Genomic DNA, 25,862 nt, shown 5'->3' on the forward strand with positions numbered 1-25,862 from the left:
TAAACATCTAATCCACTGCCATTTATTATACTCTAACGTGAAGCGTGTTCAAGCAATGTGCTGGGTTCACCGTTATTCTAGTCAATCTCCAGTGATTAGACTTGGTTATTTAAAAGAAATCCCACTATTAGCTCTAATCTAATTTGTCACTATGTACAAGCTCATGTGTGAAGTATATGCTTACCGTGACATGGGGGCGTGGCTTGGACGCCGATCGGGATGGCGGCGTGAGCTCGCAGCTCCGCGCGGAATCCCGCTAATTCTCCTGTTTTCGGTACCCTGGGCGACCCGGAGACGACGCTCCTGCCCTCTGAAGTGTAAGGGGACAGCCGGGCACGATCGGAGAGTCGCTGGGGGACTACTGGCCCCGAGGAGATCGAGCCGAAGAGACGACCGAGGTGTTGCCAAGGGTGCGAAGAAAATGGCGGCGAGGAGGCTGGGCGGCCCCGTACTTTCGCTTTGAGCCGAGTTGTCGCCGACTGGCTAGAGATCCTGCAATCGGCTGCTCGAAGCACTGGGATCAGCGGTGCTGTTTCCAGAGACCAGGGGACGCTGACCTGCCTCGCCCGGATCTTGGGGACCCTCGCTGGCCGCCGTCCCGGGACCCATCCTTCCCCCCTCAGGCTACCGAGGGGGTCAGCTGAACGAAGTTCGTCGAGCGGGTCATTGCTCCCGGGGGCATCGGTGGCGACATTGAACACTGCCCGGTGCCAGGGGGCTGGCACTGAACTAAGAGAGCGGACGCCGAACGGGCTCCTGGGCCTGTGACGCAGCACCCTGGAATGGCGGCGATCGGAGGGTCGATGGCCGAGGAGCGTGCTGAGGGGGACCCGGCGACATCAACCCGGCTGGGCGAGATTCCCTCCCCGGAGCTGGGCCAGGAACAGCGGCTGAACCGGCGTTTGGATGCCATACTCGAAGCGATCACCTCGACTAAGGAGGCGCTGCACCAGGACATTGCCCAAGTGGCCACGGGCCTGGGGCTGCTACGAGCGGACCACGCGAAGCTAGCGGATAGGGTCAAGGACCATGACCAACTGTTGCTGGACCTGAAGCCATCGGTGGTGACCGCGGAACACAGGATCACGGATATATTGGCCCGGTTGGACTCGCTGGAGCGACGGGCGGAGGACGCCGAAGGCCGCAATAGACGGAACAACGTGCGGGTCGTAGGCCTGCCGGAAAGGATTGAAGGGGAGGATGCGGTGGCCTATATGGAGAATTGGTTCCGTACTGTGGTAGCGCCGGAAGGGCTTACTCCTTTTTTCACTCTGGAGCGAGCTCACCGGGTACCTGCTCGCCCGCCGGGGCTTGGCCGCCCCCCACGACCGATGGTGGTGCGGCTCCTCCACTACAAGGACCGGGATCTCCTCATCCAGCGGGCCAGGATGTCGGGCCCATATGAGGTGGAGAACAGTAAGGTCACGATATTCCCGGACTACACCCAAGTGGTCCAGAAGAATAGGGCATCGTTCCTAGCGGTGAAGAAGGAGCTCAGGGAGGAAGGCATCCAGTACTCCTTGCTCTACCCGGCCAAGCTGCGGATCATAATGGATGGCACTACGCACTTTTTTCAGACTCCGGATGAAGTTTGGCAATGGCTGGAGCTGTATAGAGCGGGGACAGACAGATCGCATAAAAGTAGGCGAGATCAACCTAAGCCGCCCCGGGTGAGGCAATCGCAGCGCATCAGGTCCCGCAACAGGCACCAGCGGGAGAAACGGGAGGCTCAAATGGCGGCGGAGAAGAGGGATGCACTCGCAGTGACGGCGGCCATTACGGGGTCGCAGCAGACCAGTAAACTGGCAGACTCGGACTCAGGCGGGGAAGGCAGCAGAACAGGAGGAGAACTCTCAGAGGCGGAAAGCTCGAAGGGGCGGATAGTGACCCCACAGACATCGGATGGCATATTTTGCGGCTGAGACTGCCTTGGGACTTGATTGAGACTTCATGGTAGGGTGGTATCCTGTTGGTGGAGGGCGGGTTGCCGGGTGGGGGGGCTGAGTGCTTAGTAGGGGATGAAGACGCGGGGTGCGGGCTCCGCTAGCTGGGGTCGGCGGTGACTCACCCCCCTTGGGCCCTTAAGGCCGACTGTGGTGGAGACCACAGGGTAGGAGTGTGGGACGTTGGATCAAGGTTTGGATGGGGGCTGACATTGGGTTTGTGTGCTCTGTCCTGGGGAGTGGGGTTTGGGGAGTTTTTCTGTTCTGGGTGTGTTCGGGGGGGGGGGCAACTGCAATGGGGAGGCTATGAACATACGTTATTTGAATCGGACTGCTCGAAGTTGGAATGGGGACATTACCTAATTTGAAATGCCTGACGTGGAATGTCCGGGGGCTGCGAACTATGATAAAACGCCACAAAGTTCATGCGTACCTAGTGCGTAGGGGGGTTCAGATTGCTATGCTACAAGAGACTCATCTCACCAAAAAAGAGTGCACTGCTTTGCAGAAAAGATGGCGGGGCCAGGTGTTTGGCACCACTTACTCGGCGTATGCCAGGGGGGTGTTGATCTGGGTGAGGGCGGGGATACCCTTTCAAGTGTTGAATCAAATGGTGGATCCAGATGGCCGGTTTGTGGCGGTGGAGGGGAGGTTATATGGAAGGGATGTGGTTCTCTGCTGTGTGTATGCACCGAACACTGATCAAGCTCGGTATTTTGATGGCCTCTCGGGGTCCTTGGCCTCTTTCCTGGCGGGCCCGATAGTGTTAGGGGGGGACTTCAACTCGATCACGGATGTGGCTCTGGATAGGTCCCATCCCCCCCTGGTGGACTCCCCGGTGCGCAGGTTGGCCGCGCACAGGAAGGACTGGCAGGATAGATGGGGGTTGCTGGATGTCTGGCGGGAGCGGCACAGGGACGCCAGGGATTACTCCTTTTATTCTGCTCTCCATGATCTGCATGTCAGGATCGATTCGGTGCTCTGCGGTCCCTAGCCCCATTGATCTCTCATACGGAGTACCTGGCTAGGACCATCTCAGACCATAACCCCCTATTGGTACATATTCAGTGGCAGCGGGAGCGCTCAGCGATACCAACATGGCGGCTTCGGCCGGAGACGCTTGAGGATTCTGTGTTCAGCGATGCGGTCCAGCAAGGCATTGATAGCTATTTCGGAGTGAATGAGGGCACGGCCACGAGTAGGTCCACTGAATGGGATGCAATGAAAGTGGTGATGAGAGGGGTGTGTCTGGGTAGGTTTTTGAATGCTCGGACGACTGTGTTGAATGCACTCATGAAAGCGGAAGAGACTTTGAGGGACCTGGAGCGCCGCAGGCCGGCTAGGCCGGATTTGCAGACCCAGTTATTGGAAGCGAAGGAAGTGGTTGCCACCGAGACAGAGCGTTTAAGGTGCTACGACTACAGGCAGTATATCATCAGGGCACATGCGGAAAGGGACAAGGTGGGCACCCTCTTGGCCAGACTAGCTAACCCGGAACTTAGGGGCTGCCCGGTCCTCAGCGTTAGTAATGCGCGGGGGGAGATGGTGTACTCCCAGGCAGCGGTGTTGGAATGTTTTAGGGGGTACTATGAGGAATTGTACCAGAGTCAGCTGGGGGTGGGGGTTCAGGACATTGCGGAATACCTAGGGGAGAGGCAGCTTCCGGTCCTGGACGAGGAAGACGCGAGGGAGCTGGGCGGCCCGATCACGCTTGCAGAAATACGGGTGGCCATCAAACATATGGCCCGTAATAAAACGCCTGGGGTGGACGGACTGCCGATTGAATTTTACCAACAGTATGTGGACAGCTTGGCTCCCAGGCTTCTGGTGGTGTATACGGAAGCTTTTGAGGCTGGGGAATTGCCTGGGTCCATGCGAGAGGCCTTGATTGTACCGCTCCTAAAGCCTGGCAGGGATGCAACGGATGTAAGGTCCTATCGCCAGCTATCCATGTTGACGGTGGATTACAAGATTCTGAGCCGAATTCTAGCCACCAGGCTGGCCCCACACATGACGGGTTTGGTACACAGGGACCAGGCCGGGTTTATACCCACGAGGAGCACAGCGCTGAATATTCGCCGCATGGTGGGAATCATGGACGCCATCTTGGACGGGGAGGGAGCTCCGGCGGCCCTGTCCGTGGACATTGAGAAGGCCTTTGATAGTTTGGAGTGGCCTTTCCTGGATGGAGTGTTGGAGAGGCTTGGCATGGGCGAGGGGTTCCGCAGGTGGACGAGGGTCTTATATACCTCGGCGACGGCGAGGGTGCGTTTGGGTGGTCTGGTGTCTGCGGCGTACCCGGTGGGCAGGGGCACGCGACAGGGGTGTTCCCTATCCCCCCTATTGTTTGCTCTGGCGATGGAACCTTTGGCGGTCCATGCGAGGTCGGGTGACGGGTACGCGGGGATAGCCAGCGGCGGGCAGTGGCACTATATATCGCTATATGCGGATGACCTGCTCATGTACCTCGCTGACACGGCGCGGGCACTGGACGGGGCGATGGACCTGTTGTCGGAGTTTGGCCGGCTATCGGGCCTTAAGGTCAATTGGGCGAAGACCTGTGTGTTTCCACTGAGAGCGGGATCGCCCGACCCCGGCGGCGATTTAGGCGTGGTCTGGGAGCCATCTTGTTTTACCTATCTGGGAGTCCGCATCTACCACGCGACTGCGGACCTATTGGAGGGCAACATTGGTCGATGTGTCCGGGCACTGAGGGGCAGCTTGTCCTTCTGGTCGACCCTCCCGCTGACGGTGCTGGGTAGGATCGCACTTCTAAAAATGGTGGCGCTCCCCCGCTTCCTCTACTATTTCCGGACGCTGCCTGTCTGGATTCCTCAGGGGGTCTTCAGAGACCTGAGGTCAATGATTATTGGCTTCCTATGGGGGCAAGGCCGCCAAAGAGTGGCCCTGAGCACGCTACTTCGCCCCAAGATAGAAGGGGGCATGGCTGTGCCCGATTTCGAGCTGTACTATCTAGCGGCGCAGTTGCAGGTCCTTACGCATAATGTGGCTAGGGTGTTTCGGGGTCCAGAGGTGGACCGGGATCGGGGGATACAACGCCACGTACTGTCCTATATTATCATGCAACAGAGGCTTGAGTTGCGGGGCCTCACTATGGAGGAACGGACACTCCGGCTGTGCTGGCAGAGGAGCCTTCGTAGAGCGAAGGCCTCGCGGCCTTATGCTCCGGAGATCCCGATCGGCATGCTGACGGCCTTGCCGCACGGGGGAGATTGGTCCCCATTGCTGGATTGGGAAGAGGCGGGACTACAGGTAATAGGCGACCTATACATAGACGGGGCTTTGGCACCGTTCGAAGCGCTCCGGGACCGGTTTGGGCTGCCCGACGGGGGGTTCCTCCTGCACGCGGCGGTGGTGGCTGCCATACAGAAGCACTGGAAAGGGGGACTCATGGAACCGACAACGACTATGGCGTGCCAGTACGTGGTAATGGCGGCAGGCACGTTCAAAGCTGTGACGTGCCTCCATGGTAGGATGCTGAACGAGGGACTGGAACCGCTCCAGGGGCTCAAGTCTAAATGGGAGGAGAGTGTGGGCCGGCCCATACCGGACACGGCGTGGGGCCATATCCTGCGGCACACGTGGAAGGGCACGAGAAATGCACGCTTTCAGCAAGTACATTTCTATGTGCTTCATAGGGCCTACTTAACCCCTGAGAAATTACAGCGGTACTTTCAGGTACCGGATGCCCGATGCCCACGGTGTTCGTCTCTGGGAGCGGACATGGACCATTTGTTCTGGGGGTGCTCGCACTTGGAGGCCTACTGGGCGGAGGTAGGGGACCTCCTGAACGAAGTGACTGATAGGGAGGTGGAATTCGATATGGCGGCATGCCTGCTGCTCTGGTTCCCGCACACCAAACACACCAAGGTGACGAGCAAATTCATTGATCTGGGCCTGATATTGGCGCAAAGGGAAATATCGTGGCATTGGAAGTCCAGGGGGGGACCCTCACTGCGCAGATGGAAGAATGAATTGCTGCGGTGGTCTGACTGCGAGAGTGTGCTCCGGATGAAGCAGGCCGTCAAGATGGGGAATGAGAAGGCATTGGATGCGGCACGTGCATGGGAGTTAGTGGTGCAGGCCTTGCGTGATTCTATGGTGGAAGATGAGGACAGTGAGACTTAAGCCGGCGGACACCGCGGGGCGAACACAAACAGTATCATAACCCGCACTGTAGTGGATCCATCCAACTTGTTGGGACGAGGCATACACCTTAGCAGTTGCCAGGGGGGGGGGGTTTGGGGGGGTTGGTTGATGGGAGTTTGGGGTGGGTCGGAAGCCGCATGGATGGTGGCCCACCAGGGCACCTTGGAATTAATAGGTTGGTGGGGTACTGCGTGGAATGAGGAATGGCTGGGGGGAGCGGCCAGGCAGGATAGATATACAGCACCTGGGGCGGGTCCCAACAGGGGCGGTACCACTGATTACCACTGGGATGGCTGACGGGAGCAATGTTGAGGGTGGGGGGGTAAAAGCAGATACGTAAAATGACATATCAACCATGGTCCCTATGGGACGTGCACCGTGATGTTTTCCTCTTGAGTGGAGTATTATGCCGCCCGGCCTCCGGGATGCGGGCTGAATGGCTGTGTACGATCTGTGTTTTCCTATTGAACGGGGGGATGTCACGAGTGAACTGGCTGACTACTTGTATCCTGTGGTTTATAACTCTGCAATAAAAATATATTTAAAAAAAAAAAAAAAAATGCTTACCGTGACATGTAGACCAAGTGACCAAGTGCCCTGATACTTTTAGATCTATCAGCGGCATTTGATACTGTCAGCCATGACCTGCTCTTGGACAGATTGGCCAGATTTGGAATAAAGGGTGCGGCATATAAATGGCTAGAATCTTTTCTGACAGGGAGGCGACAGAGGATTCAGCAGGGAGATGGTATCTCCGATGTAGGTAGGGTGGAGTGCGGAGTCCCGCAGGGCTCGGCACGATCCCCACTACTTTTTAATCTTTACCTACAACCTTTGATTGAGTCCTTAGTGCACATGGGTTGTCGAGTGTTTAATTACGCAGACGACACCCAGTTGTTATTTAGTATTGAGAACTCAACTGTGGCCCAGGCCCATGTGCAAGAGGTCCTTAGGTACACAGTCAGCTGGATGACTGCTAACCTACTGAAAATTAACCCCGAAAAAACTGAAGTTTTGGTGGTCTCTACTGGCACATCCCCTTGGGGTGACCTGTACTGGCCTCAAGAACTTGGTCCTACTCCAACACCAGCAGCAAATGTTAAAAGTCTTGGCATAAAAATTGACCGTGAACTGTCAATGTCTGCCCAGGTTTCAACGGTAGTTGGAACCTGCATTGGCCTAATCAGGCAGCTACGTAGGTTAGTTCCTCTTCTTTCCCAGTCTATGCTTCGCACGGTGGTTTCTGCCACAATTATATCATGACTGGATTATGGTAACGTCCTTTACTTAGGTCTGCCAAATAATCTGATCAATAGATTGCAGGTTGTCCTGAACGACGCGGAGCGTTTAATTTTCAAGCTTCCCAGAAGAACTCATGCCTCCCCCTTACTGCTCAAGCTTCACTGGCTCCCCGTGAAACAGAGGGTGGAGTTCAAGAGCTTGTGTATAGCACATAAAGCAATATATGGACAAGCACCTGTCTATATAAAGGATCGTTTGATGCCCTACAACCCTAAACGATCGCTCAGATCTTCTGATGCTCAGTTGTTGGCCTGCCTTCGTTTTAAAATGACAACAAAGGGCGGAAGATCCTTTTCCATACAGATTCCACAGCTGTGGAACAAGTTGCCAGACCTTCTTCGTAAAGAGGCCAATCTTCTACGCTTCAGAAAGCAGCTGAAAACACTTTTGTTTAGGGAAGCCCTTGGCCCCATTTAATTACATGTTATTTTATTCCCCTTTTGGTTGGTAGAATTGTTGTGTTTTCCTTGGTCTAAAGCGTCTTGAGACCGGTAGGTGAGTTGGCGCTATACAAACTAAAGTAACATAACATAACATAACATAAATCAAATTGGTAAAAAGTACAAGACGGAACCCAAGGCACTGCAGAGAAAGTTGAAGGAGCCTGTCCAGACTGGCGAGACAAGTTGCGGGACAGCTTTAATGCGAGGGGTCAGCGGGCTCACTGCAGGGAGCGCTGTCTACACCACCCCACCTTCACGGTAATATCTACACTTCATTCACCACTCGCCTGCAATACAATAACTGCTCCTTAGCTAACAAACAATAGTGATGACAACACTCCTGCCCGCTGTGTATTCATAAAATGACTACCAATATATTCAGTATGCTATTAACTGGATACATGAACGCTGCATGGCCAGTTACTGTTTAACAATAATTCGTATTCATATACTTCATGTATGTTTTAAATGTCTGCTACAACCACCCTGTAAACACTGTGCGGAAGAAAAACCATCATTACTTGGATAATCTGATATAAACAAAGTAAAAAGAAAAAGAACAGAAATAGCTCTGTGTTTAAAATAAGAACAGGTTTGGTTTATTGCAGTCTGCGAGAAAGAAATCCTGTCCTCTTGAAACAGACAAATCTCTGATCAAGGGCTCAGCCGAACAAGAATGAATGCGTGCTTTACGGCAAATAATGTCTTTTGTTGAGGTTTCATTCAGTAATTTATGTTGCTTGGAATCGTTTTGAAGGTGTCAAACAGGAAGTGCGTTGCACTTGGCGCACGTGAGCCCGGCATGCCCTTACCGTGGCGTGTGCTGGAAAGCTTGTGCAGCTGCTATTCGAATCAATTCTATAGGAAGCGTTACGTGCTGGTTTCATTTTTTGTCTTTTTGAAGTATTGTGTCTGCATTGCTTCAGAGTCAGACTTTGTGGCTGTGAAGCATTTGTTTGTGCATTTGTGAACTCTGTTTTTGGGTGTGATGGTTTTTTTGCTAATCATGCTGGAATGCTAAAGTTCATTGTATTAATACGTGGATGGGCGTTTTGTTTTCAATATATGCAATCAGGGCAGTGGTCTCCAAATTGTCACCTTAGTTTTGATACGCCTAGGATGTCTTTGTGAGGACTTCACATGCCCCCTGACTTTCGAATTTTTTCCTCAATAGCTACAGAAATTGCGGTTTGTTTTCGATCAAGACCCTTTTGCCAACTGCTCGATTGATCTCAACTTGATAACATATCTTGCTCAATCACACCCTGGTGTTGGCAGGATTTTAAGAGGAAAATCGAGGTTATTTGATTACTTCCCATCTCTATGTTGAAGTACAGAGACATTTCTCCTCTGCAGCTGCGCACCTGGGTGCAGTTACCAGCATTTATAGTACGGACACTTATACAGCCCCTCTTTCGTCAGGATGGTGGTAATGCTTACAAGACTCCACATCGACACCCCTTAAAGGCACCTTACATGCTGCAACATGTCTCATCTAGGGTTGGAAACCCCCCTATACTGATGAAACCAAGGCCGGTTCTAGGATTTGCGAGGCCCTGGGTTAAAATGGAATGTGCGAGGCCCCTCTAACTTAGATAAGTGGCCCCTTGCAAGGAGACCTTTCAGAGACACTGCGAGAGGCCCATTGTCCAGCATTTTTGCGCCACCACAGTTTTAATTTTTAGCCCACAAGCATTTCTCACACTTTCAGTCTGATAGTTGTGAGAATTGCTTGTGGGCTAAAAGTAAAAACTGTGGGGCACCAAAATGCTGGACAATGGGCCTCCAACGGTGTCTGTTAATGGTCTCCTTGCAATTGAGGAAGCGCCGCCCTCGCCTATGCCTCCTGACACCATCCCTGAGAGGCCTGGGGAGGGGGGCCCCTCCAATGGACCTTAATTGCAAGGCGACACCTTTCTTTGAAATGGATCACCAGGAAAACAACAGGACACACCACCAGTGCAGAGTCCCATGCTGGTGGGCTGAGTGCGAGGCCCTAGGCAGCTGCCCACGCTGCCCATGCTTAGCGCCGGCCCTGGATGAAACTACATGAACTCGCCTTACCAGACCACACAATATTCAAAAACAGCGACATTATTTATAAAACCATCATGACCATCACCCGTTAACTCGTGGAAAAGCTCACCATCTCTGGTGGCTCTCGGTACACCCGTAGCCAGGCCACTATTTGATCTGATTCTGAGTTTTGTAAAGCGTGATCGAATACCCAGAGGTATTTTGGCACTAAGAAACAATGAAACCTAAAGAACACACATAAGATTTAGTGAAGAGCCGCGTTTTTTAAAGTTTGTGGAAATTCTAAAGAAATTGGGCAGATTATATTTCTAAAGGAAGCCGATCCCAGACTAACTGGAGACTAAGAAGAGCAGAAAATAACAATGAAGGCCAATGGCGTAACAATGGCCCCCGCAGCCCCTGCAGTCCGAGGAGAGCACTAGCTCCAGGGGGGCCCCCTCAGATCAGTACCCTGACCTGGAAGCACCCAAGTAAGTCTGGAAGAGGGCCACTCCATGCACTTTGCAGAGGGGCCCTCTCAAGTTTCGTTATGCGATTGATCAAGGCGGCAGGCATCTTCCATCTATATATGATTTTGCAGTGGCGTAACAAAACCTCAGATGGCCCTCCTGCAAGGTATAGGAGAGGGCTCCATTACCCATTCCCAGTGGGGGCCCCCGCACCACTGGGGTTGACGAGACCTCCATTACGCCCCTGAGATTTTGCACAACATCCCTATAGCCATAAGGACTACACCAATGCTAGACAAATTTAGGCAAGAATTGAAGACACACCTCTCTGAAGAACGCCACATCACAATACAGACACAACCAATAACTAACTTCCTCTCTTATGACTGGTAGAGCCTATCTTTACCTTTGACCTTGGATAGCACTCCACTGCCTTTTTGGCTAGATTTGTGCTATACAAATACCACATACTTACATACTGCTGCTGACAAGGAGCTAAAGTGCTCTCTGGACATTTACCGGGCCACTCCATGATAGCCTAACATTAGTGACTAGTCAAGTGCAGTCGTTGAAGATAGACACATTATCACATCACATTTGCTGCCTTGCAATTTGAAAAATTATTTTTCTACAGTTTAGTACGAGATTGTCCTTTTGTGATGCAGATTTGATGTGAAAGAGCTAACATTTCGTGCACATTTTATCATGCTGTTTTATTTTTTGGGATGGGATTTTTCAATAGATTCATTCTATACTACAATTCAAGCGTACAAAGTAAGAGTTAGGACTTTTCCAAATGCCCTTTTTTTCTCTCATTGCTCAGCATGGAATCTGCCTCATGCTGATCGGTATGCGGATATAGAACTATGGGGCACATTCCATTCAAGATTGCAAAAGGGGATTTAAAAGTGCAGCACATAGCTTTACATCGGCTCTCAGATATCATTCCAAAGGCTTGCAATAACCGTGACTCACGGGCCCAGGGAACAATGAAAAAGTAATTACTGCTTTCCAGTTACACCAGCATAAGTATACATCATCATCTTTGATCCAGCACTGGGCCAACTCTCTTTCTACTTCTTATCTGATAGAACTTTTTTGCTGACGGAGAGGTAAAGGGAGTTAGCATTTAATCAAAAATCTCACTGACAGTGTAGCCCATATGGCTACACAATAAGGACCAGGTATCGGTGACTATAGTTAAGAAGGTTTATTAGAGGAGGAGGAGCTACGCGGGCATCCAAGATGGTCGCGTGAGCAGAGAGCTCCTGAGACCCGCGCCGCCCTTCTTTATCTATCCTTCACCTATCCTGATCATTTTGACGGGCTTTTGAAGCGCTATCTTTACTGATGCTGACGATCCTTTTTTGGTCGAAATCGGACACTGGGGACCATCTTTCTGCCATCTTCGACTTTTTGGCCTGCCCACGGGCGCGACCGGGGACTCGGCTACCTACTGTGGCCGACCTGTAATTCAACAACAGCGGCTGCCTGGCATCTGGCCCACCGGAGGTGTACTGCGTTCACTTTCGGTTTCCAGCCTCATTGTTCTTGTCTCCTCCTACTCTGCCTTCGCCTGCTGCCCTCACGATCCACACTTTCCATCTCAGGACTGGCAAGGAGGCCGCGATTCTCCCACTTCACTTGCACGCCGGAGTTTCTGGATTTTTCCTCCGTATCTCTGCTTCTCCTGGCTACTTGGCCAACATCGAATGCGATATGGCAACAAAAGCTGAGGCCGAAAAACGCAGGAAGGCTGCAACCCGGGGGGGCTCGATCCAGTCCAACATGATCGAACGCTACACCCAGCCGAGAGGCTCCCCCGGTGTCACAAGCGTGGGTGCTGAAGGACCTCAAACTGATATGCCGTCTTCTACGGAAGTATCGCTCCAAGATCTGTTGGCTGCCATCTCTGGACTTAAGGCCGATATGAGTCAGCAATTCGAAGCCGTAGTGTCCAAAATAGACACTGTGGCTGTGGATGTAACTCTCATTCGGGCCGATTTAGCCAAAACAAATGAGCGGGTGAAGGCTCTGGATTTTAAAGCGTCGAGTCTGGTGACGGACATGGCGGAGGCGCAGTCTGAGATTGGGAATCTGCGTGCCTCGCACGATCTGCTGCTCAAGCGTATGGAGGACTATGACAACCGGGCCAGGCGGAACAACATACGCCTAGTCGGAGTGCCGGAATGTGATGGTGCTGCCTCGATCGACTTGTTGGTAGAGGAACTTATTGTGGCTAAACTTGCTCCGGCTGGACTTAGTAAGTTCTTTGCCGTAGAGCGCGCCTATCGTTTTCCAGGAGGACAAGTGAAACCAGGAAGCCCACCGAGGCCTATCATTGCAAGACTATTTCACTACCGAGACAGGGACGCTATCCTCCAGGCCGCCCGTAAACACGGCCCGTTGAAATACGACAATAATTCTGTCTCCATCTATCCTGATTTCACACCCCAAGTGCAGCGACAACGATCAGGGTTCCTTGGAGTGAAGCGTCGCTTAAGAGATCGGGGACTGAAATACGCCATGTTGTTTCCGGCCCGACTACGGATTGAATATCGAGAACGTGCCTACTTTTTTGATCAGCCTGACCGTGCAGCTGACTGGTTGGACTCGTTGCCGGCAGATGACTCTGGGAGCGGAGGCCCTGGTGGTGCGGAAGGTGGTGCAGTGGCTCAGGAGTAATATGGGGCCCCGGAGGTCCTGATTGAGACTACGTATTGTACTGAGTAAATTAACTTTGTGCTCTATGGTACTGCCCGTGGCGGTGCGGGAACGGGTGATTTCTCCCTTCCTCCTCGGGGGGTTCTTTGTGTAGATAAGATGGGGCGACAGGCACACTGCAGTTGGGGGTGGCTTTTTAGTCAGCAGGGGTGCAGGGAGGGGGGTGTTGCAACGGGTTTCTGTTTTGGGGTTGGTTCCTGGGGACTTGGTTGTGTTTTGTTTAGGTTGTTATGTCTCTGTTTTCATGGTATTTCACAGTTTGCACTCATTCCGAACTTTGGGTTGTGGAGGGGGATGGGGGTGGAACGTCTTTGTCGCAATGGGGGGGGGGGTGAACTGCGGGTTCTTTCTTGGAACGTAAACGGATTGGGTGATAGGATCAAGCGGGGCATTGTACTGCAATTCCTGAGGCGCCATGCCCCTGATGTTGTGTTCCTTCAGGAGACCCACTTAATTGGAAATGCTTGTAAAGCCCTCGACCGCCGGGGTTATCGCCTGGTTGCACATGCTGGTTTCACCTCTGGGTCCCGGGGCGTGGGTATTATGGTAAAGTCTTCCCTTGCTCTTGCTATTGACGAGGTTATCCTTGACGACCGTGGGCGGTATGCTGCTGTTTCTGGGAGGTGGGAGGGTAAACAGATCGTGTTTGTTGTTGTCTATGTTCCCCCGGGACTCCAGGCTACCACCTATGCCGATCTTGGCAGGACTCTCCTTGGGCTTCCGGATGGCTTGTTAATCCTGGGCGGGGACTTCAATTCTGTTATGTCCGGTGAATGTGATCGACTTCCCCCTAGGGTACTGTTGCCATCCCAGATGTGGCTCAGTGAGATGGCTGATACTTTTGGCTTAGTGGATGTCTGGCGCTCACTACACCCCACACTCCAGCACTACACTTTTCACTCTGGTGCGCATGGCAGCCTCTCCTGTATCGATTATTTCTTTATGTTGGCTTCCACTCTGTCCACTGTTCGGGAGATACGGCATCTTCCCCGAGGTATCTCGGACCACTCCCCCTTGCTGCTTAGGATTTCTGTGGTTGGTCCACTTGGCAATAGGGTCCCCCCGATTCCTCCCTGGCATTTCCGAAACCCCCGGCTCCGCTCTGATTTGGTTAAGGCAATTGATTGCTACTTCAATGAGAATGTGGGCTTGGTCACCTCCCCCACTGTTCTTTGGGAGGCCTTCAAGACGGTTATTAGGGGCTCCGCCCTATCATTCATTGCTGCAGAGCGTAGGGTAAAGAGGGAGGCTGTTTTGGCTCTTGAAACTGAGATCACTGCACTTGAAAGTGAGTTGAGTGGGAATGACACGCCTGCACTGTTACACACTCTGGAATTAAAGCAAGCCGACTATAAAGCTTGTGTCACGGATGCTGCTAAACTGATGCGAGCGAATCAACTAGGCCGACTGTATGATGTGGGGGACAAGGCTAGCAAGCTCCTGGCGTGGCTGGATAAGGCTGAGCGAGCGAGTCGTGTTGTGCCTGTCATTGTTCGCGACTCTGGTGAGAGTGTCTCTGATCCTGGTGAAATTGTTGATTGCTTTGTGGACCACTTCCGGAAGGTTTATACGCCTGTTAGTGATCGTGATGAGGCCGATTCCAGGTTACTGTTGCGAGACATTGCCCTGCCCACTGTTTCGGATGAAGATGGTCTTGCCCTGGAGGCCCCTTTTACCGTAGATGAGATTGCCCTCGCTATCCGATCCTTGCGCTCGGGAAAGGCGATGGGACCTAGTGGACTGCCCATTGAACTCTATAAACTTTGTCCGGACAAGATGGCCGCCCACCTGCGCCAAATGTTTCTCGAGGCGGTTGAGGCTGGAAGCCTCCCCCTCGAGCAGCGCCTTGCTACCATAGTGGTCATTTATAAGGACGGCAAGCCTCGTGACCGCTGCGCCTCGTATCGCCCCATCTCCCTCCTTAACGCGGAACCCAAAATCCTTGCCAAGGTGCTGGCCAATCGGTTGCTTAAGGTGATTTGCGACCTGATCCACCTGGATCAATCCGGATTCATCCCCCACAGGAACACTGCCCTTAATCTGCGTAGGCTCCACAGTGTTCTCGCGAGAGCTCCAATTCTCGCCGAGCCGGCAGTGGTAGCTTCCTTAGACGCCACAATGGCCTTCGACACTATCGAATGGCCCTACCTCTGGGCGGCCCTCGCTAAATTTGGCTTTGGCCCTAATTTCATCGCATGGGTCAAGCTCCTTTATGAACGGCCCTTGGCTCAGGTCGCGGTCAATGGTAGATGTTCTGACCCCTTTCCCTTAGGCCGTGGCACGCGCCAGGGCTGTCCGCTCTCCCCGCTTCTATTCGCATTGGCGCTCGAGCCCCTTGCCGCATGGCTTCGGTGGGAACCCTCTATTAAAGGGATCAGATGGTCTCCAGATCTCGAGGATCGTGTCTCCTTGTATGCGGATGATATCCTTCTTTATCTCACTTCCCCTCAAAAGTCGCTTAACGTTCTCTTCGACGTCCTCACGTCCTTTGGTAAAAACTCGGGACTTGTCATCAACTGGACTAAGTCCTGTGTCTACGTTATAGCTGGGACTCTGCCGCCTCTACCCCGCAGGTTTCCCATTCTGGTAGCTACCGACGGCTTTAAGTATCTGGGGATATATATATCCATGGCCTCCTCGGTCCGCTACGAGCGAAACTTGTATGCTCCGCTCCGAAGACTTAAGCAAGATGTTCGAAGGTGGCGTGAATTGCCCTTATCCCCATTGGGCCGAGCGGCACTCTTTAAAATTATGTCGCTCCCCCGATTTCTTTACGCCCTGCAGAATTTTTTCGACCCTGTCCCTGCTCGCTACTTCCGTGAAGTTGAGAGTTTACAGCGACAACTGATTTGGGATGGCCGTGCCCACATTGCCCTGTCCAAGCTTACCCTCTCCTGGTACGATGGTGGTATTGCGTTGCCGGATATTAGACGGTATTACTGGGCCTCGCACCTGAGTGCTATCAACCATGCGACGTACGCTCCGGAGCCCGCTCCCGCTTTTGCCTTGGATAAACTATTGTTACCCGGTGGCAATTTTAACAGGGCTCTGTATTCAAAGGCACCCTTTCGACTCCTTACGGGCCCGACGAAATGTGCAGTGCGGGCATGGAGGGACGCCACCGTGGCCACGGGCTGGGGTGGTAGGCTGACACGTATGACGCCACTGTACGATTCGGACCGGTTGGGCAACCTGTGGAAGACGAAGGGATTTGAGAAGTGGGACATGATTGGGATCAGCACGGTGGAGGATCTATGGGCACGGGGCGCGGTTAAGTCCTTTGAGTTGTTGAAACTGGAATACCGGCTCGATGATAGAGAGCACTTCCGATATATGCAGGTGAGGCATGCCTTGTCCTCCGTCTTTCCATCTGGCACCGATATCCGCAGTCCTCCCCTTTGGAGGATCGAGTTCTAGACGGCCACGTCCCCGATAGTACTATCTCCTTGATATATAAAAAGCTTATCAACAACAGGGCTGACCAACTTGAAAAGCTCCGGGCTTCCTGGACGGCTGATGGACTCGAATTAGACGACGAGGACTGGCAGTCAGCTGTGTCCTCCCCTAAGGAGGTGGCTATCCCGGCTCGGCTTCGCTTTGTCCAGTTGAAGATCCTCCACCGTGTGTATTTGACTGGAATGCGTCTGGTGCGAATGGGTTTGGTTTCGGATGGACGGTGCAGGCGTGGGTGTGGGATGGATGGTACCTTTCTTCATGTTCTGTGGGAATGCCCGATGATTGCAGCCTACTGGTCCAGGGTACATGATGTCATGAGCCGTGTCACCGGGATCCCACTTCTTCCCGAAGCACGACGTTGTCTGTTAAATGTGTGGGAACCGTCTGACTGCAATGCTGCCCAGACACTTTGGGTTACCCTGGGCAATATGGTCGCAAAGAGAGACATCGCGCAGCTCTGGGGCTCCCCTAGATTACCATTGCTCAGTGCCTGGAAAGAGAACATGGACTGGTCCATGTTCCGAGAGAAAACTGTGTATGAGGCGCGGGGGCGTCCGAAGAAATGGTCCAGAGTCTGGGCTCAGTGGAATACGTATCGTGGAGATATTTGCTCTCCTCCGCTAGACTATGAGGTTCCTCTCCCCTCCTCTCCATGATTTGCATTCCTCCTCTAATTTCACTACATGTTTTGTTTTCCTCCCGTGCTCGCCCCCCCCTTGCCATATGTCCTTCTTTATTAGTCAACTTTCTCCCCCCACCTCCAACGACCCTTGCCACTATGATACCATGTGTTTGTGTGTTGTTGTTTCTTTTCGACAAAAACATAAAATTAAACCTTTCCTATCCTATTTGTATGGTGCTATGTTCTATCCGATAATGTGGACTTGAGAGATTGCTTTAGCAGCGTACTGTCTCCTAATTTACTCTTCACTCATCCTGTTTATGTCATAGCAGCCGGCCCTGCGGGGTTGTAGGCAGACGCTGTGTATTGTGCATTCATTAATAAAGGTTTTTAAAAAGAAATTAAAAAAAAAAAAAAAGAAGGTTTATTAGAAGTTAGCAGTCAAGTTAAGGTAAATGAATCTCAATACCATGCTGTACAGATACAGAATAACTGGATAACCCAACCTCCTAAAGAAGTTCAGGCATACTAGAATAAGGCAAACAAGAAGTTCAGTTACAGCAATACAAAAAAGTAATAGCAGAATCTGATGTTCAGAGAAGAATTTCTGATTCTCTCTTCTATACATGAATATAGTCTAAAATCCTCTAAATGTAAGTCCAAACTAAGAGAATTGTTTAATCCTAAAAGGATCTAAAAAAAAAGAATCATATATATTATATATATATATATATATATATATACATATATATATATATATATATATATACATACATATATATATATATATATATATATATATATATATATATATATATATACATATATATATACATATATATATATATGAGTCTCTAACCCTACAGTAAGAACACTTCAATGGTGATGTCAAGCGCAACAGTTACATTAATATTGTTAGGATACACAAAGTACAAGTGCTAAGGGCAAGTATATATTGCCTATTTATGACTTGCAAAAGATGGAGCCAAAATTAAGCTGCTCCATCTTATACAGTGCTGCCCACCAATGAGGAGAGAGGAAATTAGTAGGGCAGGAAGAGATGACTCCAGTGCGCGTCCTAAAAATGGAAGCCTCGGCTGATAAAACATAGGTATCCATTCTCATCAGATATTAATGAAGTGCTTAGTAAGCGTAACATCCTAGCCAGAACTACCAATTTTAAAAGGAAAAACACATTTAAGATGCCACTATCACAGCTACAGCCTGGAGATAAAGCAACTAAAAATGACATATTGTTGGTAAGTATTTCAAGTTTAAAAGACGTCACTGAGGCAGGTGGTACACAAATGCACATCCAAAGAGCTTGAGATGGATATCTGCATTGCCTGGTAGCCATCTCACTTCTGTTTTTCTAATGTACAGTAAATTATAGAAAAACACGCACAATCACAATGCCAATATTATAAAACCTGACATTTGTTATTGGCATTTGCATAGTGGGTTCTATGACATTATATGGAGGTCGATAATATTGACCTATTAGAAATCACATCCACTAAACTTCAGGGTAAGTATATTAATTATTAATCGTATATCCACATTTGCGTACCTAGTCTTATCCTGCGATGTAAGGCTTAGTCCACTTTAGTGATTAGGATATTACTGTCATGTGATATAAGGCATGAGGTAGTGGTGGTATCCCATATAGTGCACTGCTTCCATTTGTATGATCTCTTAAAACTCTCAGCAGCACCATACCACAAGTTCTAGGTGTTTGCACTAACCAGGGTCATGGTAGTCGAGAATTTTTTTATTTAAAGTTAATCTTTTTAATAGATTTTTATTCAAAAGAATACCATCACAGGTAAAAAAGATCATAATAAACACACTTCCGTACAGCACACAGCGGTGAATCCATCCCTCCCCTGCTATGTTGTCGGAATGCATATAGATTTTTTATTTCTGTGAATGAGGTCCGCTGAGGAATAGGTCCTTAGTGTTCCCCTTCCCAGTAGCTCTCCTATGATCTCACACCATGGAATGTTTCCTTGTGCAACCCCGAGCCTCATAGGCCGGTCTTCCCCACACACAGCAGAGATCCGTGTCAGCCTTCCAATTTACCAACTTTGGGGGGCGATGCCTGTTGCCACAGACGTGCTATGTCCCTTTTAGCGACCACCATACCAAGTCTCAGCAATGCTTTCTCTGCAATTGTATATCTCATCATCTACCAGTCGAAAAAGGGCAAGTTTGGGGTTCAGGTCTATGGGGCACACAAACCAGCCTCCAGCGTGGCCACCGCCACGTCCTGGAAGGTCGCGAGTACAGCACAACCCCGAACCAAGTGTGGAAATTCTCCTTCTGCGTCACTACAGCAGATGCAAGTCAAGTGCATTTTTTATGGGTGAGTGTAAAGTTAGAGATATGGGTGAAGTGCTAAGTCATGGTTCCCTATAGATTAATGGAGGATGCTGCCATAGGCATTATTGTGTTTGCGTTTGCATAGAGTCTTCTTTGTGGTGTGTAGTTTGTGTCTCAGGGGTTATGTTGAGTTATACCTTTCATGAACAACTTGTTACCAACTCTGTGGCTGGAGCGTTATTTAGTGTGCGACATCATTGGTGGATTGCTAGGGCAGTTTATATCTTGACTGGCATGTGTGAGGAGTGTGCTGTACTGTTGAAGAGCACTACTTCAGCAACCAAATTACTTCACTGTTGTGTGGGTGAGAATATGAGAACATGTGTTTAGTGTTCTGGTGTCTTTGTGAATGAAGATTAAGGGGGAGATATGTTGCACTATCGGGGAGCATCACTTTGCAATATGTCTCTGGTGCATTTTTTACATGCGCAGATCAGCATTTATTTATTTATTTATGGGCTTGTAACGCGCCGGCATCACACCCAAAGGTGTATCTCCGCGCGGTGCTGTGAAGAAACAGGTCGGGCAGCGCTCCAACTAGAATAGGGTTGTCTTTAGGCATTTCCTGAAAGCTAGATGACTCGGGCAAACTCTGAGGGAAAGGGGAAGACTGTTCCACAGACGCGGGCCCATAATGGAAAGGGCGCGACCTCCCTGTCTGGTCTTGTTATGTCTAGGAACCTGAAGTAATAGCTGATTGCTGGACCTAAGATTGCGGGAAGGGCGGTGGTATACAAATTTCTCGGCCAGATAGTGTGGACCGAGGTTGTGGAGACTCTTGTGCACCACACAGCAAATCTTGAATTCCACCCGTTTCCGGATGGGAAGCCAGTGGAGGGCCTTGAGGAGGGGCAAGGATGGAGTTCTAGGGGGGGCATTGGTCACCAGGCGGGCCGCAGTGTTCTGAACTACCTGAAGTTTATTAAGCACTCCTTCATAGGCTGCTAAGAATAGGCCATTGCAATAGTCCAGGCGGCTCAGAACGAGGGCCTGGACCAAGGTCTTTCTTGTATTGTCTGGTAGAAGGGGGAACACCTTCCGAAGGAGGCTAATGATGTGGAAGCAGGATCCCGCCGTGGTGCTGGCATGATGGGCAAGGGTGAGGTCATGATCTAGACGGACCCCCAGGTTTTTGACCACCTGTTTCGGGGAAGGGGCCTGAGCATCCCTCCAACGCGCTCAACAATCAGAGTGGCATCTATGTAGTGCACACCTGCAGAATTTGTTTCAAAAACACATGGGGTGGATGGTCCTGAACCAAGTACATTTGCATGTAGTGCACACCTGCAGAATTTGTTTCAAAAACACATGGGGTGGATGGTCCTGAACCAAGTACATTTCACTCCAATATTTCTGGGGCAAATGCAAGATGGCGATGTGCAGGACCAGGGCGTGGATACTTCAAGGCTCTAGGCATAACAGAGCCTACATTTGAAACGGTGCACCATATCATGCAAAACACCTTATTTGGTTGTTGTTTTTTTGCAGTGATATATAGCGCAAGCACGACCCGAATATATTGGAGAGCTCTGCATGAGCACCAGTTACGTTAACAACAAGGACAGGTTAATTTTTGGTAGGCACAGGGAGATGAAGTGATTAGCCCAGAATCGCAGCATGTTGAGCCAATGCCAAGACTGAACCTGGTTCCTCGGCAGCTCTGGCTGTTATGCTGTATTGGCATCAGATAGCAAATACGCCGTGCGAATGCAGGTGCATGGTTTGTCATGGTGACACGTAAAGGAAGGTGTGGTGTTCTGCATGAGAAATTAATTAACGTCTTACATGAAGCTGCTTTTTCAAGATCATCATGTCTCCTTTGGTGATATGCAAAAAACACGAGAAACCACCCTCTCCTAGCAGATGTGTGTCACGAAGCATGGCACAGAAGTTGAACTCATAAAACGTGTATATTTTTAGCAGTGTACTTAGAGAGCAAACCAGATAAGATTTATTTATAATCCTTGGAAAGCGGTTGCTCTGCTGAGTGGGAATCTTTTCAGCCCGGATGTCACAATCCTTCTAGGTAAGTGACGCTCGAAAGACCAGCCGCTGCTGTAAACCTACAATTGTGAAATAGAGAATAGTAACTTATGAAAAACTCACATTCACCCATCACTTGGCCTCTTAGCACTTTCCAACGTGAACTAGGTCACATAAAAGCTCGCCAGTGGGTGGGTGTGCCTGTTTAAGTCTTTATCAAAAAGGCAAATTCGATGTTCACCATTTAAATCTACGTGATTTAAGTAAAGTAGATATTTTGCATCTGGGCATAGATTAAGGTGACTAGTAATGGAGTTACAGTTGCATATCCGGAGAGGAGATACTAGGACACAGTTTTTAGTAGAACCGTTTATGTACTGTGAGTGCACGCAAGGGAGTTTGTCTCTTTGAGGCAACTCAGCACAGTTGTCTCGATAGATCTTGGGCTGAAAATGATACTAAGAACCTCGAATGGAGAGCATTCCATATTTATGGAGTAATGTAAGACTTTCTCCGATAGATAAGTGTGTGAGTGTCCGAGGACCATGTTCCCGCTTTGGTGTGCCTTTGTGAATGCAGTGACCCTGCAAACTAACAGTTGCCATATTTAACGTATCCAGAAGGAGGAAGAAACATTGTTGCCTTGCTGATGACAGGGAGGTTTGGCGGCCTACGCTGCCATACCTCACCACAGTCAGCAGTGACTGGAGGACCCTGGTTGATCCCATGTCTATAGGTGCATGTGTTGATCTTGAAGTGTGGATGCTTTGAAGAAATCTGTTTAGCACCAAAATGCCCGAAGTGTGATCAGGGACCTAGCTTGGTCAATGAGATGGGGGAGGGGGGGGGGTGAGGCTGGAGGGATTGGTAGGAGTACTAAGAGAGAAAACACAATATTTTGTTAAATAACCAATATTTTAAAGGACTTTCAAAAGTGTAGGTGCATTCTTTTCTGTAAGTATGTAAACATCCCCGGTGAAACCCGACTGACATCTCACAAAACCTGACTGAAAGCATCCGTACCCAACTATTTATAAAAAAATACATTCATTAAGGAGGTGTAACACCCCAAACACCCCTCCCCCTGATGCTACACCCCTGAGTGCGATAGGCATAGTGGAAAAACCAGCATGCAGGACAGACCTTTGTGGCGCAAGTTCTGCAAAGCGAGATTCATAATTCCCTTGGAGGCACATTCTGGGAGGAGCCTTCTTGAAGGATGGAGATAAAACTTTAAATACATAAGTGATGGTCAAGTAAGCATTAGGTCGACAGAAGACATCAATGGAAAGTTCTCCAGATGGTCTGGAACCCTCATTTCCTCCTCCTAATCCTCTATGCAGCTCCAATACGGGTTTCTGAGGAAGAGGAGCAGTTTGGGTCTAAAACATTCAAACAACTGCAAAGCAGTTATTTGGTGACGAAAGGCAAATCATCACAATAGTATAAGCAAACTGGGTGTGTGAAGCAGGGTGCGAGTGGGTGTCTGCTTAGGCTTCCTACAGAGCCTGGTAGAGAGCCATTAGGTCTTCCTCAACATTTGCAGTGAATCCGAAAGAAATAAACCTCTTAATGTCACCTATCAGACCTACCATTGTTACACCACTGATTTGCTCTTACCCTCTACCCTTAAAAAGGCGAGCATGCCACTTAGGTATTATTGGGAGGGTGGCAATACTCCATTTTCAAATGTGGTGATGAGTTTATGGGACTTAAAATGATTGTTGAGAAACGGCGGGTCGCCAGTATTAGCAACAATATAGGAAAGTCTGTATTATTACAATTTTGCACCACAGCTGCACAATGTTGGCTTGCTTCTATTATAAGCCATGAAGGTCTGCACCACAACAGATATACAGTACACGTGTACAATACAAGGACAAATACCAGATATGAGGGTAAATTAGTAAAATATAGTATTTACCAACATGAATAATTCAGTTCAGCATAAGGTGGTAAGCTACCTTGCTTCAGGATTGAAACATTCTTACAATTGTGTTGCATTGCTTGGAGTATGTGACGTTATGCCTCACCTAGAATTTAAAGGTGAGGAACAAATAACCATTGGCACACCATTCGGTTCTCCGAGGCTACCCTCGTGTGCACAATACCACTGTAAGCCCTGTGGGCAATGGCATGAGTCAAGTCCACAAGCACCCTTCCTCTTAGAATTGAAAAATATCCGTTCCCGGGCTGATCCAAACAGAAGAATGTGCAGTTTGCAGCAAAGAATATTTTTGTTGTGGTTTCATTGTGGTCTTGTGTTCTTGCTCTATGACTTCAAGCTCTAATGTATGTTTGCTTTGTATTTATATCTCCGTACTTAAGTGTGACTGTCAAAACAAACTTTTCAAGGATTACATCAACATACCTGCCAACCGTCAACAATCTTTTGGTTGAAAATGCCAAATTCGTATCGTATTCCATAGCCGTATGAGGCAAGTCCAAGGGTTGCCATAGAATCAAGGAAGCAAGCTAAAACACAGAACAATACCTCTATTAACAAACATATTAAAATGGGCGTGCTACTTACGAGGCAATTTATGGCCACACTTTATTTAACTGGTGTGTGCCATCTATGTCAAGACTTTAAAGCACTGGTCAGAAATATACATGAACATTATAAGTAAATACTTTAATCACAGCATGCAGCATAATCATAGACAAATCAGCAACATTACAGCAAACATGTACACTACAAGCCCCTCAACAGGAAAGATTACTATGAAACACATAAATGCAGTCTAGAAAGTGTAGAGTTTATACTTTGAAAAAGGCATTGATAGTTCTTTGGGTTACCAGATCTGTTGAACATAAAAAACAGGCCTAGAAAAGGTACCAGCTCACTGAAGAGCACATGTATGACACCATTGGTACTAAAACAGGAAAAATTACAAAGGAGAACAAGAAGTTCAGCTGTCAGGTTCGAAGCCTCCTAGGCCACCTGATGAGGAGGGGCTATTTGAGGTGCGGACTGCAACCAAACACCAGTGGCTGGGTTCCTGCTGGCCCTTCCTCGCCCATGTCTCAAGCTTGAAGACACATAATCTTGAGATCTTGTTCGACCCAAGCATCATTCTCTACTGATTTCCAAATATTTGTTTTTGTTTAAGATAAGCTCAAGGGGGAAATCGCAGCTTTAGGACAAAATCAGCACTGGTATTGGCAATCACAAAGTAGACACCAAAAGAACTATTGAACAAAATGTCTTCCCAATACAACATAATTAAAATCTTATAATCAAAGGGAAAGCATGTTGGCCAAGAACCCTCTTTGCACGGGTTGGAGGAGAATGGAGGCGTGGCTGAGCCAGTGACCATGATGGTGGCCTGATTCAGGAGCTCCGGAGCCACCAGGGAACGACGGCCGCCACACCACGCATCACCAGGATTACTTAAGCCCTGATGAACTGCATCGTGCTCAGGCGGGCAACTAGAGCCAAATTTCGAGGGGGGGGCTGAAAAATATTGCGGGGGGGGGGGGGGCTAATTCTTCCAACCATAGACAGAGTGGCTGTAAGAAGGGGTGAACACACAACAAAAGCCTCATTTACAAGTAAATGGTCTTTTAACCGCATCGCTGCGGCGGCTTTTCCCGCTGTGTGCGGCGTTTTTAAAAATACTGCGTTACATGACGAGCTCAGCTCGTCATCAGCATACGAGCGCCGTAGCTGATGACGAGCTGAGCTCGTCATCAGCATCGAAGGGTTTAAAGACCTGTTAAGTACTCGGGTCAGGTGTGGCTGCAATTAGATGCTCGCCAGCCCACAAACCTGTCTCCGCCCGGGCTTACACACACGACGGGGGAGGCTGAAGCCCCGTGAGCCCAATTGGTGTTGCGTGCCTGATCGTGCTCCTGATGTGCCGGTGCGCCGACTGTGCTGAGTGTGGTGCCCCAGGCTGCCGTTAATGCCAAGATCGGTAACACAATGTGCCCTGTCTGACGCAGCCCTTGGAGGCCCAGAGTCAACAGGGAACTCGGGTGAGCCTTAGGGCGGGTTACGGAGAGCGAGAGCTGGGATCGGAGGCTCTGTTCAGGTGCAGCCGCTGCCACGATTAACCGAGGACTTCAGGAGAGTCTGACAGGAATTTGCGAGTTGAAACTTCTGTGCCATCGGCATCCCGGGAGAGGAGTGCTCCCTTCCCATGCTGGCAGCAGAAGTCGGTGACTGATCCCCAGCCCGGCCCTGATGGTGCTATGCAGCTGGGGCTCACTGTGAGCTGCATTAAAGCTCTTATTCTTATGGCTTGACACCGACTGCACCGTGAGTACATCACCCAAATATCCGGCGGTCTAACTGGGACTTTTCACCTATTCAGCCTCTTGCTGGATCCCAGTCTGCCCAACACTA

The 25,862-nt window shown here is 49.9% G+C and overlaps 1 protein-coding gene across 1 annotated transcript in view; it reads right to left on the minus strand.

The window, feature by feature from the left end:
- PYGB (glycogen phosphorylase B) overlaps positions 1-25,862 on the minus strand; it is a 684,627-nt gene that overhangs the window by 459,155 nt on the left and 199,610 nt on the right. The window contains exon 4 of the mRNA XM_086927201.1: positions 23,883-23,986. Within this exon, the coding sequence (XP_086783327.1) occupies positions 23,883-23,986 (104 nt within the window). The remainder of the gene's footprint in view (positions 1-23,882; positions 23,987-25,862) is intronic.

The sequence above is a fragment of the Lissotriton vulgaris genome, chromosome 6 (assembly GCF_964263255.1).
Source record: "Lissotriton vulgaris chromosome 6, aLisVul1.2, whole genome shotgun sequence".
Lineage (NCBI taxonomy): Eukaryota > Metazoa > Chordata > Amphibia > Caudata > Salamandridae > Lissotriton > Lissotriton vulgaris.